This window comes from Convolutriloba macropyga, chromosome 10 (assembly GCF_964194025.1).
Source record: "Convolutriloba macropyga chromosome 10, txConMacr16.3, whole genome shotgun sequence".
In the NCBI taxonomy this organism is placed as follows: domain Eukaryota; kingdom Metazoa; phylum Xenacoelomorpha; order Acoela; family Convolutidae; genus Convolutriloba; species Convolutriloba macropyga.
In genome coordinates this window covers 33749328-33762576 of record NC_134477.1, presented here as the reverse complement: position 1 = coordinate 33762576, position 13249 = coordinate 33749328, and the positions used below count along the sequence as shown (strand labels likewise).

The 13249-nt window shown below is 37.5% G+C and overlaps 1 protein-coding gene across 1 annotated transcript in view; it reads left to right on the top strand.

Annotated features, from left to right (window-relative positions):
- Positions 1–13249, top strand: part of LOC142347999 (neurofibromin-like) — a 634373-nt gene that overhangs the window by 403059 nt on the left and 218065 nt on the right. The window contains exons 5-12 of the mRNA XM_075399163.1: positions 8935–9042; positions 9310–9441; positions 9706–9892; positions 10205–10300; positions 10669–10829; positions 11090–11333; positions 11678–11863; positions 12281–12499. Of these exons, the coding sequence (XP_075255278.1) occupies positions 8935–9042; positions 9310–9441; positions 9706–9892; positions 10205–10300; positions 10669–10829; positions 11090–11333; positions 11678–11863; positions 12281–12499 (1333 nt within the window). The remainder of the gene's footprint in view (positions 1–8934; positions 9043–9309; positions 9442–9705; positions 9893–10204; positions 10301–10668; positions 10830–11089; positions 11334–11677; positions 11864–12280; positions 12500–13249) is intronic.

Below are 13249 nucleotides of genomic sequence, written 5' to 3'. Positions count from 1 at the left end.
AAAGATTTGGAGCTTAAACATGGTATAGGTATAGGTATGGTTTTCGGATTACGTTTAATATATAGATAGATAGGAACAGGATGGAAGACATGGAGCACAAAAAAGTGTGAAAAAGGGAAGGAATTGGAAAGAGTAGAAACGGGTGCGATGATAATGGACAACAATCCCGATAAATACGCGGCTCACCTGCTCCTTAGCTCAACTCATTGCGCTTCTGCCTCTTAACTCACAGACCCAGGTTCAAATCCGACTGTTGCGAGACACTTTTGCCAAAGAGCATGTGTAAGGGCTGTTAAACCATGCGGAGATAGGCGATTAAACATGGTGTTCAGCGGCTTTCTGTCGAATTTGAATTAATATAGAGAGTAGCAGGCCCGCAAAAGCATCACAAAATCATATCCTCACAGGTTTAAAATAATTTAAACGTATTTCTGTTTCCTAATGGTTTTCTGTTTCGTACCATACCAGGATCAAACGCATGCCCCTCATTGAACATCCACAGTTCTTAATGCTTACGCTACGACGCGTATTTTTTGCGTCCATTGCCCTATTTAGCAGCAACTTTTCGTTAACGCGGTAATCGCTTTGCTGTGTTTAAGGGGCGCAATAAATTTGTAGATAATGCGCTTTTACATTGTTGCATAGCGCGTCTCAAAACCACAGTACTCCGGTAGGCTGCATGCTCAAGGGGCGCTAAAACATGCGAAGATTAGGAACTTATACATAGTTAGCAAGCAACAAAATTATAATGAAAATATAGAGAAACCAATTATAACAAAGAAAGATAAAAGAGAAAGAGAACGGAAGATAGAAAGAAGGAAACACAGTAAAAGATGAAAAGCAAAAATCACTAATTTTGTACAAAAAAATAGCCATTTTCTGAAACAACTTGGGCGCGAACCAATGCCACTCGCCTTACAGCCAATGGTCTTATCCCTTACGATACCGATGCATATTGCTTATGTCTACTGCACTTCAATATCACCAAATTGTGGTAAGCGGCTAACAGACTCTCCTGCTTTTGCGATGCGGCATGCTTTATGAGCGCAAAAACATGCGCAAATTAAGAGCTAAAAGTCAAGAGATCGAAGAAAAAAACGAAAAAGCACAATTTGACTTTTTTTTCCAGAAAATAGTGCGTCTTTCTTCGCCGATAATTCGACTCAAACTCCATGCCCTAGTTGTTTTATCCCTTAAAAAGCAGACGCTTTTTATTGTCTGTTGCCCTTTCTATAGAAAGTTTTTAGTCAGTGGCTATTTGGCTGGCTTAATTTATAAGCGCAGAAAAGTGTCCAATTTAAGAGCTCAGACATGGCGGTATAGCGCTTAAAGCCCATATATTACGATAGACTGCAGCTTTAAGGACCATCAAAGAATGTGATGATGGGAGCGCTGTTAATCATTTTACTGAAATGCAACATACATTTGATAGAAAGGAGAATATATTATAACGAAGAATGATAAAGAATTAGAAAGAAAGGAAAAAAGAACAAAGAGACAGGAATGGGTGAAAAATAACATTTATCCATTTCCGGGCCAGGAATACAGGAGCAATTTTTGGCACCAACTCGGGCCCGAACCGATGCCCTTCCTAACATCCATAGCTCTTATCCCTTACGCTACCAATGTGTATTAGTTTTGTCTATTGCTCTTTTTATATGCAGTAAAACTTCACTTCAGACAATGGTGTTTCTGCTTGCTTGTTTATTTTGGGCCGCATGCTTAATGAGCGTAGAAGCACATGAATATTAGAAGTTTATTTATTCTGGTATAGAGCGTCTCATGTGTAACGCTCCGTTGCAGCTTTCAGGACAGTTAGAGCATGTTAAAACAGTAGCGCAAAGAGCCATTGCACTCAAAGTCAAGTACCACTTACAATTAAAAGAATAGACAGAAAGGAAAAAATACTTTAACAAAGAAAAATCAAAGTGGAAGATCGAGAAGAACGGATGGAAAACAACACCTAACCCTTCAGGGCCAACAAAACCATTGCCATTTTCCGCAACATCTTCGGTGCAATACTATGCTTCTCGCTTAGCAGTCTTATCCCTTACGCTGCCGATGCCCACTGCATGTTTATTGCTATTTCTAGTAATTTGGTCAACGGTTTTTTGGCTTGCTTGTTTTTTCTATGCGGCTTGCTTAAAGAGCGCAAAACATAGGCAGATAAGGAGCTGAAATATGACGAGAGAAGGGAAGGCAAGAAAGAGAAAGAAAAAAGAAAAGAAAAACGAGAAATAGCGAAAAGGAACGGAATAGAGAAACAGAAAAAAACTGCCCATTTTTTTAAACCTGAAAAATATCCGTCCTTGTCTATCACTACTTGGACTCGAACCCCTGTCTTCGCTTAACAGCCATCGGTCTCATTCCTTGCGCTACCGATCCGTAAATCATTTGTCTATCGCTCTTTTCTACATAAGACGTAATTTGATCAATGGATTTTTTCTTAGCTTGTTTTTGAAATGGGGCATGCTTAATGAGCGCAACACATGGGCAGATTAGGAGCTTAAATATGAAAAGAGAGAAAAAGAATGAGAAAAGAACAAAAACAATTCCAAATTTTTGCTCTAGAAATAACGCGTCTTTCTCCGCCCATACTCAGACTCTAACCCATACCCCTCGATTAACAGTCATTGGTTCAATCACTTACGCTACCAATGCCTATTGCTAACCTTTATTGCATTTCAATATCAGCAAACTTTTGAAAATCGGCTATTAGTATCGTCTGTTTAAGTTTAAAAAAAGCACAGGAATGAGAGGAAGAAAGACAACCAAAACCCCCATTTTTTTAAAATCCCAGTACATTGTTTCATTTTCCGCCCCTACTCGGGCTCGATTCACAGCCATGCCCCTCGCTTCACAGCCTTGCGCTACCGACGCCTGTTGCATCAGTCTATTGAACTGACTACATACGACAAAGTTTGGTCAAGCTTTTTTGTCTCGCTTGTTGTTGCTAAGCTGTGAGCTTAATCAGCACAAACACATTCGAAGACCAGGAGCTTAAGCATGGCCGTTTAGTCAGCATGTTTAAGGATCGTTAAAAGATGTGAAGATAGGTCCGCTGTTAACCATTGCGCTCAAGTGCGACTTATATTTGATATAATATAAGATGAAGGAGAAAGATGAGAGAGACGAGAGAGAGGACGAAATGGAGAATAAAGAAGATGAAGGAATAAAGATAGAACGAAAGGAAAATATAAATAAAAGCAAGGAAAAGAAGGGAAGAAAAAAACCAACCAACTCCCCAATTTTTCATCCCTGTCCATTATGTATCCTTTTCCTCTCCTACTCGGGCTCGAACCCATGCCCCTTGCTTCACAGCTATAGGTTTAATCCATTGAGCTCTCGACGCCTATTGCTTTTGTGTATTGAACTGACTACATACGCGAAATTTTGGTCAATAGCTTTTTTGTCTCGCTTGTTGTTGCTAAGCGGCAAGCTTAATGAGCTCAAAAACAATTGCAGATCAGGAGCTTAAGCATGGTGGTTTAAGGATCGTTAAAACTTGTAAAAATAGGTCGTCTGCTAACCATTGCGCTCAAGCGCGACTTACATTTAATATAATAGATGCTCCTGCATTTATTTGGACGAAATAACATAAAACGAGAAAAAAGCAGGAGCGAAAAGAAAGATGGAAGCAAAAGAGAAAAGCCTGAGGCAAAATAAACAAAGAAAAGAAAAAAGAAAAACGAAAGAGAAACAAGAGAAAAGAAAAAAAGGTAGAAAAAAGAACAGAAAAGAAAGGAGAGACAGAAAAGAAAAAGACAAAAGAAAGAGAGGAAAGGACAGAAAAGAAAAGGGAGGAAAGCAAGAGGCAAAAGAAAAAAGAGAAAAGCATGCGGAACAAAAGATAAAAGCTAGAAGGAGAGAATAGAAAGGTAGAAAAAAAAGAAAAGGAAAAGAACAAAAAGAATAGAGAAATGAAAGATAGAGGGAAGAAAAGAAGAAGACAAATGGAGAAAAGGAGTAGAGAAAATAAACAGCAAAGAAAGAGAAGACAGATACAAAAGAGAAAAGAAAGGCAGGAGAAAAAGAAATAAAAAAGAAAAACAAACGACACAGAAAATTTAGAGAGAGAAGAAAATCAGAAGACAGAAAGGGAGAAACGAAATATAAGAGAAAATAAAGGAAAGAGAAAAGAACGAGAAACTGAAGAGAGATACGAAAGCAAGAAAAGGCAAATGAAAGCGAGAAACTCAAAAGAAAGAGCCATAAGAAAGCAAGCAAAAATAGAACACAACGGAAAGAGAGATGATAAAAGCGATACAGAAAGAAAACGACGAAAAGAGCGGAAAGACAAAAGAAAGAGAGAAAAGCAAGAGAGAAAGAAAAGGAACGAAAAATACAAAAAACAGAAACCAAAGATCAAAGACAGAAAAAAAAGACAAATGAAAGAGAAGAAGAGAAGAAAGGAAAGGAAAGAAAAATGGAATAGAAAGGCAGAAAAAAAAACAAAATAGTAAAAGCAAAGAAAGGAAAAGGAAAGGCAGAAACCAACAAGAGAAAAAAAGAAAAGAAGGAGAAAAAGGAGAGGCAGAAAACAAGACAAAAGGAGCCAAATGAAAGACGGAGAAAGCGCAGAAAGACGGAAAAAAAGAGAAGCAAGATAGAAAAAGGAGAGGACAAAAAGGAAGAGAAAAGAGAGAAAAAAAGACAGGAGAGAGAGAGGAATAGTAATCAAAAGTAGAGAAAGGAAAGAGAAACTAAAACGAAAGAAAAAAGGAAAAAAGGAGCAAAAAAAACAGAAAAAGAATTCACGAAAGAGAGAAAATATCTTCCTTTGAGATAACAAGCAAGAACAGAATTAATTCATCGCAGCCTAACACTTTATTTGATCTAAACAAAACAGGCAACAAATGAAGAAACATAGCCAGCAGATTTCCGGAATAGCTGCAAAAGCATAGACCGGCGTGCCATATAAGAGATAGAAACAGATACAGATCTAAATTGAAAAAAATCGAAGCCGCTCAAAAAACTAGGTAAAAAACATTCAGCGATAAATTAATAAAGCTTGTTATAATTCATTCAGCAGAAGCCTCATATTAGGGACCTCTGCTGCACAAATGAGTTCCTTTGACCTTAAACAAGTTCAAATTAAACTTTAATGTGCCAAAGTCGTTGTACTGAGTGAGGTAAGTCACGTATGATCGAAATCTAATCACGCAAATAACCTGAAAACTTTTGGTAAAGCGAGTGAGAAATAACGTCACGCGCGCAAATGCCGTTAGTGAGACGAATAACGCTCCTAGTCAGCAACTAGGAGCGTCAAAACTTCAGAAACAAAACAGTAATTGCAGCGAAAGAGATTGCTTTTTGTATAAACTCATCACCTCCTCAGGTCCAATCTAAAAATTGGCGAAACTTAAACCACTTTCACCAAGAGAAACAAAACGCAGCAAAATTTTATTTTATTGAAAACGTTTAGTAACGTTAAAAATCCAAAATAATCAATATGGTCAAAACACTGATAGGCTGAAAAAACTGACAGGGCTATCAATTGCCCTCAAATAAATTATGATTCTAATCTCAAAAAGATCACGAAAGCAAACAGCAGATAATTATCTTAGAAACTAATATAATTCTTCACAGAAGAATGCTCAAATTTAAGAATCAGAAAACCACTATAATTACACTTCTAATCAATGAAATTAAGAGAAAAAACAACACATACGTCTTAGTTGTTGTGCATATGCTAGACAACATGACTTCATACTACTTCAAAAATTAAATTGATCATTGAAAAGACATAAGCAGCAGAATATTCAAAGTCAAAAAATCGTTTAAATAACACCAAGGCCGGAAGAAAGTTGCCGTAAATAGTACTAAGCGGAAATTTTGGAAAAAGCTTGATATCAAACTCTCAGTACTGCCTCATGTTGAATGAAATCAATTGTATCAAATGCAAACCAAAGAAATGACGAAAATATAAGAAAAAGCTGAAATCATTCTATTTTTTAACAACTGAAATCAATATCAAAAAAATATAGGTGCCAGGCCAAATATAGAATAATAGTAACTACAATATAAGAACATAAGAAGATTATGGACAAAATGTACACCATAACAAAAAGAAATTATTGATTTTTGAAAGGAACACCGGTAGGAACACCCTAACAAAAAGAAATTCTTGATTTTTGAAAGTTTAACATCAATTTAAAAAATCAAGAAAATCAAATACGTTTCATTGTTCAGCATTTGAGACATAGAACAGATAACTTGTCATCCGATACAAATATCTATCGTCCTCAAGAGAACAAGGAATAGGAAAAAGTAGAATTCAAACATACGAAACATTGAAACAATTTGAGAAAAAAATGTCAAAAAAACTGCATTTATAAAAACGTTTTAACTGTTTCTCAAACACTCAACGCCAAAAAATGATTAAAATTTTATTGAAACAAAATTAAAACCCCTCGTGTTGCTCAAAACGACTATTTCTAGTAATTAAAACCAAAACTATACAAAAAACTGACAATAACAGGAAAAAACTACCAAAATCGGTTTAGCTTATGTACAATTTTACAAAACAAAATTACATCGAGGTAGAAAGAGGCGTTGAGTATAGGAATCATCAAAGAGAAATTGCCATATTAACTGATTGTTGACAAAAAGACGATTAAAAGATCCAAAAAAGAAGAAATTAAAAGAAAAAAGCCAAAAATTAACTAAAAAATCAAGAATTATGTGCCAATTTTCAAATTGAAACGCATTTTGAGGCTCTGCAAAACACTGTGGCATCAATTTCCGAGGTTAACATTTCAATATAGTATGGAATAAAATTTATTTCTACCAGGAACCAAATTAAATGCAAAAAAATTGGGCCACTTAGACGAAAAAACGGCTAAAAACGGTTATCTATATGTGCAATTCAGTCAAAAACTACTTTTTTAAGTCAAAAAGTCATTCACTAAACGCAGCGCATGATCAAAAAACTTCTCTCGAAAAAATGAAGAAATTAATATAAAAATGCCAAAAATCAACTAAAAAATCAAGAAATATGTGCCAATTTTGAACTTCAGGCTCTGCAAAACACTATGGTATCAATTTCCGAGATTTACATTTCAATATAGTATCAAATAAACATTAGTTCTAAGCAAAAATCAAATTACAAGCAAAACAATTGGGCCGCTTAGACGAAAAAACGGCTTAAAACGGTTATCTATATGTGCCATTCAGTCAAAAACTACTTTTCAAAGTCAAAAAGTTGTTCACTAAACGCAGCGCATGATCAAAAACTTTTCTCGCTCAGAAAAAAATAATTCACACGGCAATTTTGCTCACTTTCGCTATTAGGTCAAAACAGCGTGTGAACGAATAGTACTTCCGGTAAAAAAAACCTTAAGAGAACCAAAACTCCTCTTCGAATTGTAAAAAACCAACAGCACCACAAAATAGCTCTGCTCAGCTCACAGCTTCGTAGCAATAACTAATTGCATTTGAAAACAAATGAAGCAAAGGATCATGCTAGAATCAAATCGGACACGTTAACATTTTGCTCAAAGTTTCGATTAAAAGAATCGCAACAAACTGTGTTGGGGAGAATTTAAAAATGTTACACAAAAGCTTGTCCCAACAGCGTTACTATCTAGCTACTTTAAATCATTTTATAAAGACAATGTCGGTAATTGACCTGTTTTTAGAGAATCCTGATTCTGTCAATATCTGTGTTGCATCAGCACATGTCATTCAAGGACTAATTTCTTGTAATAAATATTTCGGTAACCGACTCATTAGCAGCATTTTAGTAGCAGGTTTTCAGTCATTGGCATGCTTACGCATCCTCAGATTTTCGGTCGTTGACCCTTGTGGCACAAGCAGCTTTTTTGTCATTGGCAGCTTTTCGGTCGATGACCTATTTTTGCATCCGCGGCTATTCACTCGTTGACCTTTAGAGCTTTTCGGTTATTGGTTTTTTGGCAATGGCATCTTTTCGGTCAGTGACTATTTTGGCAATTGCAAGTTTTTCGGTCATTGACCTTTTGCAAAATGCATGCAAAACGCAATGCTGCATTCAAAAGAGGCCTGAAAACATGTGAAGATTAGTAGATTAAATATGCTGGTATAGGTATTCGAATTACTCTGAATATATAGAGTTAGATATCGATAGATAGATAGTGACAGGAAAGACCTGGAGCACGAAAGTGAAAAAAGGAGGGAATTGGAGAAAGAAGAAACGGGTGAGACGTTAGAGGACAAAAATCCCGATAAACTACGCGCCTCTCCTGCTCCTTAGCTCAACTCATTGCGCTCCCGCTCATCAACCCGTAGACCCCGATTGGAACCCGACTGCCGTCAGTCGTTTTCTCAGAAAACCATGTTTAAGGCCCTTTAAAACATGCAGAGATAGGCGCTTAAACATGGTGTTCAGTGGTTCTGTGTGAACGTTGAATTAATATATAGATTATTAGTGTTGATATCATCTTTTTTTTTGGCAATTTAAAAGTATTGGATTGTATTGGGGAGTATGTACAGTTTGCTTCTTTGCTTTCATACCGCTCCTGTTCTTCTTTGCCCAAATTGTGTTCAACACTGCAAACTTTTGACAGCTAGACTCATACTTCAGTACGCGTTTCATTATACGCAGTGCTCTTTTGAAGACTCTTTGTGTATTTTAAAGCGGGATTTCAGGCCAATATTTGTCTTATCAGGCTCTGATTTTTTCTTCCTCTGGAGATCAATAATTCGTCATAAAAAAACTGAAAGCTGTGATCTATTAGAATCATACTTTGGGCGGAACAAAATTCTAGATTTTTTTCTCGGCTGCTAGATAATTGTTCCAAACGCTAAACATTGATTCTTTGAACATTCTAACCATTCTTTGATTGAAGAGTATTCTTTTGAAACATTGCAGCCCTTGTATTGTACCCTTTATGGATAATCTGAGCACAAAATGGAAAAAAATGAAAAGTTGTTGACGTTAGATTATGTTAACAGTTTGCAATCTCTGGCAACAAGTGGAAGCACGACAGAAGAGAACAATGCTGGTTTGGATGATCTTGAGTTGATCCAGCACATCAATCTTAACAGGCAACTCCTCGTCAGGTGGGTCAACCATTTTCATCCGAGAGTGCTGACATATTATGTCAACACCACTAGTTAAAGCATTGACGATATATTGGAGAAGTTTTGACGTTTTGTTAATTGTGCATGGTCAGTAACTGAAAAAGATTTTTCTCTATGTATTAATCAAGCGGATATTCGCAACAGTCAGTCAAGGGAAACTGTCAATTCTTGAAGTGCTGAGACCCTTAGGAGATGCATTTCCTTTTTCTTAGATCCTTTCGGGATGTAACCAATGTACATTTGCAGACTGCTGTTGGAGGCTACACTTCACATGCGTTCTCTGCGAAAGAGTGTCCAAATGGTGTTGGTCACCAATTTGGAGAAGGCAATTTGGAATTGGGTTGAACAATATCCAGAGGAATTTGTGCAGCATCACAGGTATGACAGCACTAGACACATTGGGGCTTGGTGGTGGTGGTATGCTATTTTTTATCGAATGGTTTTTATTATTAAACACTAATCAGCAATCTAGTAAACATTCAGCAGTCTGGATTTCTTAATACTCAAATTTGATCATTTTTTGAGCTAAATCCTTGCGAAAAACTGTCGTGTTCGTTTGGAAAAGTGGTGATTTGACGAGTCGATGCGGATGGAAAACATTGAAAGTGGATTTCTTTGAATCAAATTAAAACATTGCTTCAGGAATCCTGACCAAGAGTTGTGTTCTAATTGCAAAAAGTTGTTCGACATTCTGGATCCCCTGTTTGACAACAATAAAAAGAAGGCAGTTGTATGGCCTCTACAGACTCTCCTTCTGACCTTGTGCCCGGATGTGTTGGGAGAAATTTCTGGAAGTGACCCTCCGAGTGATCACAACAACTTCAGAAAGGTAAAAAAGATCAGTTCGCTCTAGCGTAAGAGAGGTTCGGAGCACTTTGATTTGATTAAGTAATATTCGAAGATAAATGTTCCGTCTTGAACAAATCGTGATCATAAGAAGTCACTGTTACTTGAAGTTTGTTGGTAATGCGTTCTGATCTTGACCACTGTTCAGGAATTCATTCCATTAATTCTTAGTGCGTTTGAGTCAAACTGTCGGTTCTTTTTGATTGACTCATATCTTAGTTCTGTAGTCGATGAGTTGACAATGCATTGAATAGAATCCAACGCAATCCTTGACTATTCGATTGACTGCTTTTAGAAATTGCACCTGGAGACCATTAGGAAAGCAATCTCTGGACAAATGCAGAAGTCGTTTTTGGAACCAGCTATCACAGCCGCAGTCCAACTGTGCAAGGTTAGTAGTGTACGATATATGTTGTTGTCTGTGTGATATCTTAATGTTTGCTTTAGTTTTTCCTTTAAAATCAGCGTACCTGTTACCAGCTTACTCTCGGAATCGGTGAAAAAAGAAAAGAGAACACATTATTTATTGATTTGTATGCTTTCTGAATGAAAACTCAAAATAATCAGATGCAGTTGCTCTCTCGGGATATTCAATTTTACGTAGCGCTTTCCAAAACCAGTAAAAATATACCGAAAATTTGCAAAACAAATGAAAATTTTTTGAGTAGGCTTTTTAACTATCTAATAACCGCAAACTTAAGGATAGCATGATTGAGTGAAGTGAGCATAACAATCTTTATATGTTGATCATGCCTTTAGGTGTCCATGTTCATAACATGGAATGAAAACTCCATTTTGAACCATCTGGTGCAGAGCTTCAAACATGACCTCAAGCAGATTCTTTTCAATGTCCACAAACCGTTCACAAAGGGAACTGCCCACACTGACATCATGGTCGATTGCTTGGTCGCATTCTTCAGGTAACTAATCTCATTGTGCAATCCGAGAGTAGTAATGCTGGTGGTAATAGGGCGACTAAATTTGACTCTACATTCATTTTAAGCCTCAATCCTTATGGCTATGTGAGAGCTAGAAGGCAACCGATCAGTCTAGGGTTATTTTACAAGGACTCGAGTTCCGGGTGTAACGAATACCCTATCATCTGGAATGTTTTCGCTATATAGAGATGTATCGCAATTTGGATATTGATTTCGAGTTTTTTAAAATCTGATTTTTCCAGAATTGATCCACGTGATCGTGAGCTGTTCCGGGTTTGCATGCAGCCCAATGCCCCCATCTCCTTCAAGATTGCAGTTGTGCAGGCTCTGCTAGCTATTGTTGTGAAGAAGAATCCTGTGTGGAATCCGTCTGCCGATGACTTACTGATATTTGCTTCGGAATTGAGAAGTCTCTTCTCCGAGACACAAGTCAAAGTGATACAGCCAGTGTCGTTGATTCAACATCAGCCTCTCAAAGTCTCTCAAGTATGTGTGAGTAGTGGCTTTAGACCACTGGTCTGTGTATCGATAGAACTCTTTGAAATTTTTGATCTTTTTAACCTCGTTGGTCCTAATTTTCCTGCCTGACTGACTCAATATCAATATACGAAAGGGAATTTCAGTGACGCGCATAATTGAATAGATAAACGAGTCTCGTTGGGCCTTAAATTAGAGCGTGTTTCACCAATTAATCAGAAACCACTTTACTCGAGTTTGAACCGCCGTGTTTTCACTTTTTGCATGGGACTTGGAAGCATGTATTAGTTGTCCTTTGGTAAAAATTTATCTGTTTATTTTGTTTTCAATATGACAAGAGTTATTTTTTGTAGAGTCTGAACTTGCGTGAGAAGATGACGACAGTTGGTCTCAACCTCAAATTCAAAGCCAAGTCTCTGGAGGATGAGATCAAGTACCTCATGCTATGTCTGGCAAAGTTGATATGCGCATTCCCTCTCCTCCTGCTCTACAACGAGAACACTGGATCACATCACGGAACTACTGGGGCAAATCAAACAGTGAGTTTAACTCAAAATGATTGCGAAATTTTCAGAAGCTCTGAATCCTTAGATTTAACGTAGATAGCGATCTTGCCTCACGTTGGTGAAGATGTCTGTTTGTCCTGCGTTTGTGTTCTGATCAGGCATCAATCGCATAAGATGCTGTTCTCCTTTTTTCCTGGAATTCGAGTGCTCTTTCGTTGAGCATCTATCTTTTGAAAGCTGTGGTGACCTTTGACGATGTCCTTGAGTGATAGAGGTCTCTGCGAAACTTCGTTTACTGTTGTTGAATCCAAATATGAAATTCACCTCAAATATGGATCAGTACGAATTCAGTGATCGGATCATCGACCCCATGAAAAAGAATGTTTCTGACCTTTATTTGCTATTGGCCTTATGAACTCGAGTGTTAGTTATGCTTGCGTTCTGTTTCAGAGTACACTCGCTTTGGCCTCTAACAACACGCCGGCCGGATTAGGAGGTACAGTTGCCCCTGCGGGGCAATTGGTCCCTTCTGGGGGCGTTGTAGGGGGAGGAATGTCTTCACTGTCTCCCGGAGCACCACCGCTGACGTCTTCTGTATCTGTTGTGACTCCACTTCTAGAAGGGGGGCTGGCACCTACTGGAACTGTTCTTCTGGGTTCCAATAGCCAGGTCAGTTTCAAACCTAAGCTGGTGTTTCAATTAATTCATTCAGTAGAACTTTACGTATCTCTCTTCGAAAAATATGTTTGTGTACAACTGGTGTGTTGATTGTTTTGTATGCTCATATGGGGGTGAAACTAATTACTATCAATATAAACCACTGAAAACGTTATGGATTGTCATATTGCACTCAGGGGAGAGGGGGGAAGAGAATAGTTGCCGACAAGCTTCCAATAATTCAGCTAGTACTGCCTAAGTTGTCACTTATCCGTAATAGTCTAATTGCATCAATATTTTCAATGAAAATGTAAGCCATGTATACGATTTCAACCAGGATTTTTCTTCATTACAAAGCAGGCCATTCTACGACAATTTTATTGGTATAATTTAAATTGATTTGAGAGATAAGCTAGATATAGGGATCACTTGAAGGGCATGTTTCAAATTTCATATGAAAATAAGGATAGAATTTGGTGGATCTTTACCGTGTTGTCGATCTTGTTTTTGTCATCATTTGTGTCCGTTAAGCAGGGACTCAACAGTCCTTTTGCTACCATATTTCTGCAATCTGGCGGTAATGTTTAACTGTTTTTAAACGAAGTCCTCTTAAATGGGTTAAACTGGCGAAGTTTGAGGCCAATGGAGTATGCCTTGTTTTACTATGTAAAGGAAGGTTTTGAGACCTATCCCTCTTTTTTGACCAGTAAGCTAGCTAAACTAAAAGGCAGCGACAGGCCACTCGTTGGCGATCAAATCGCC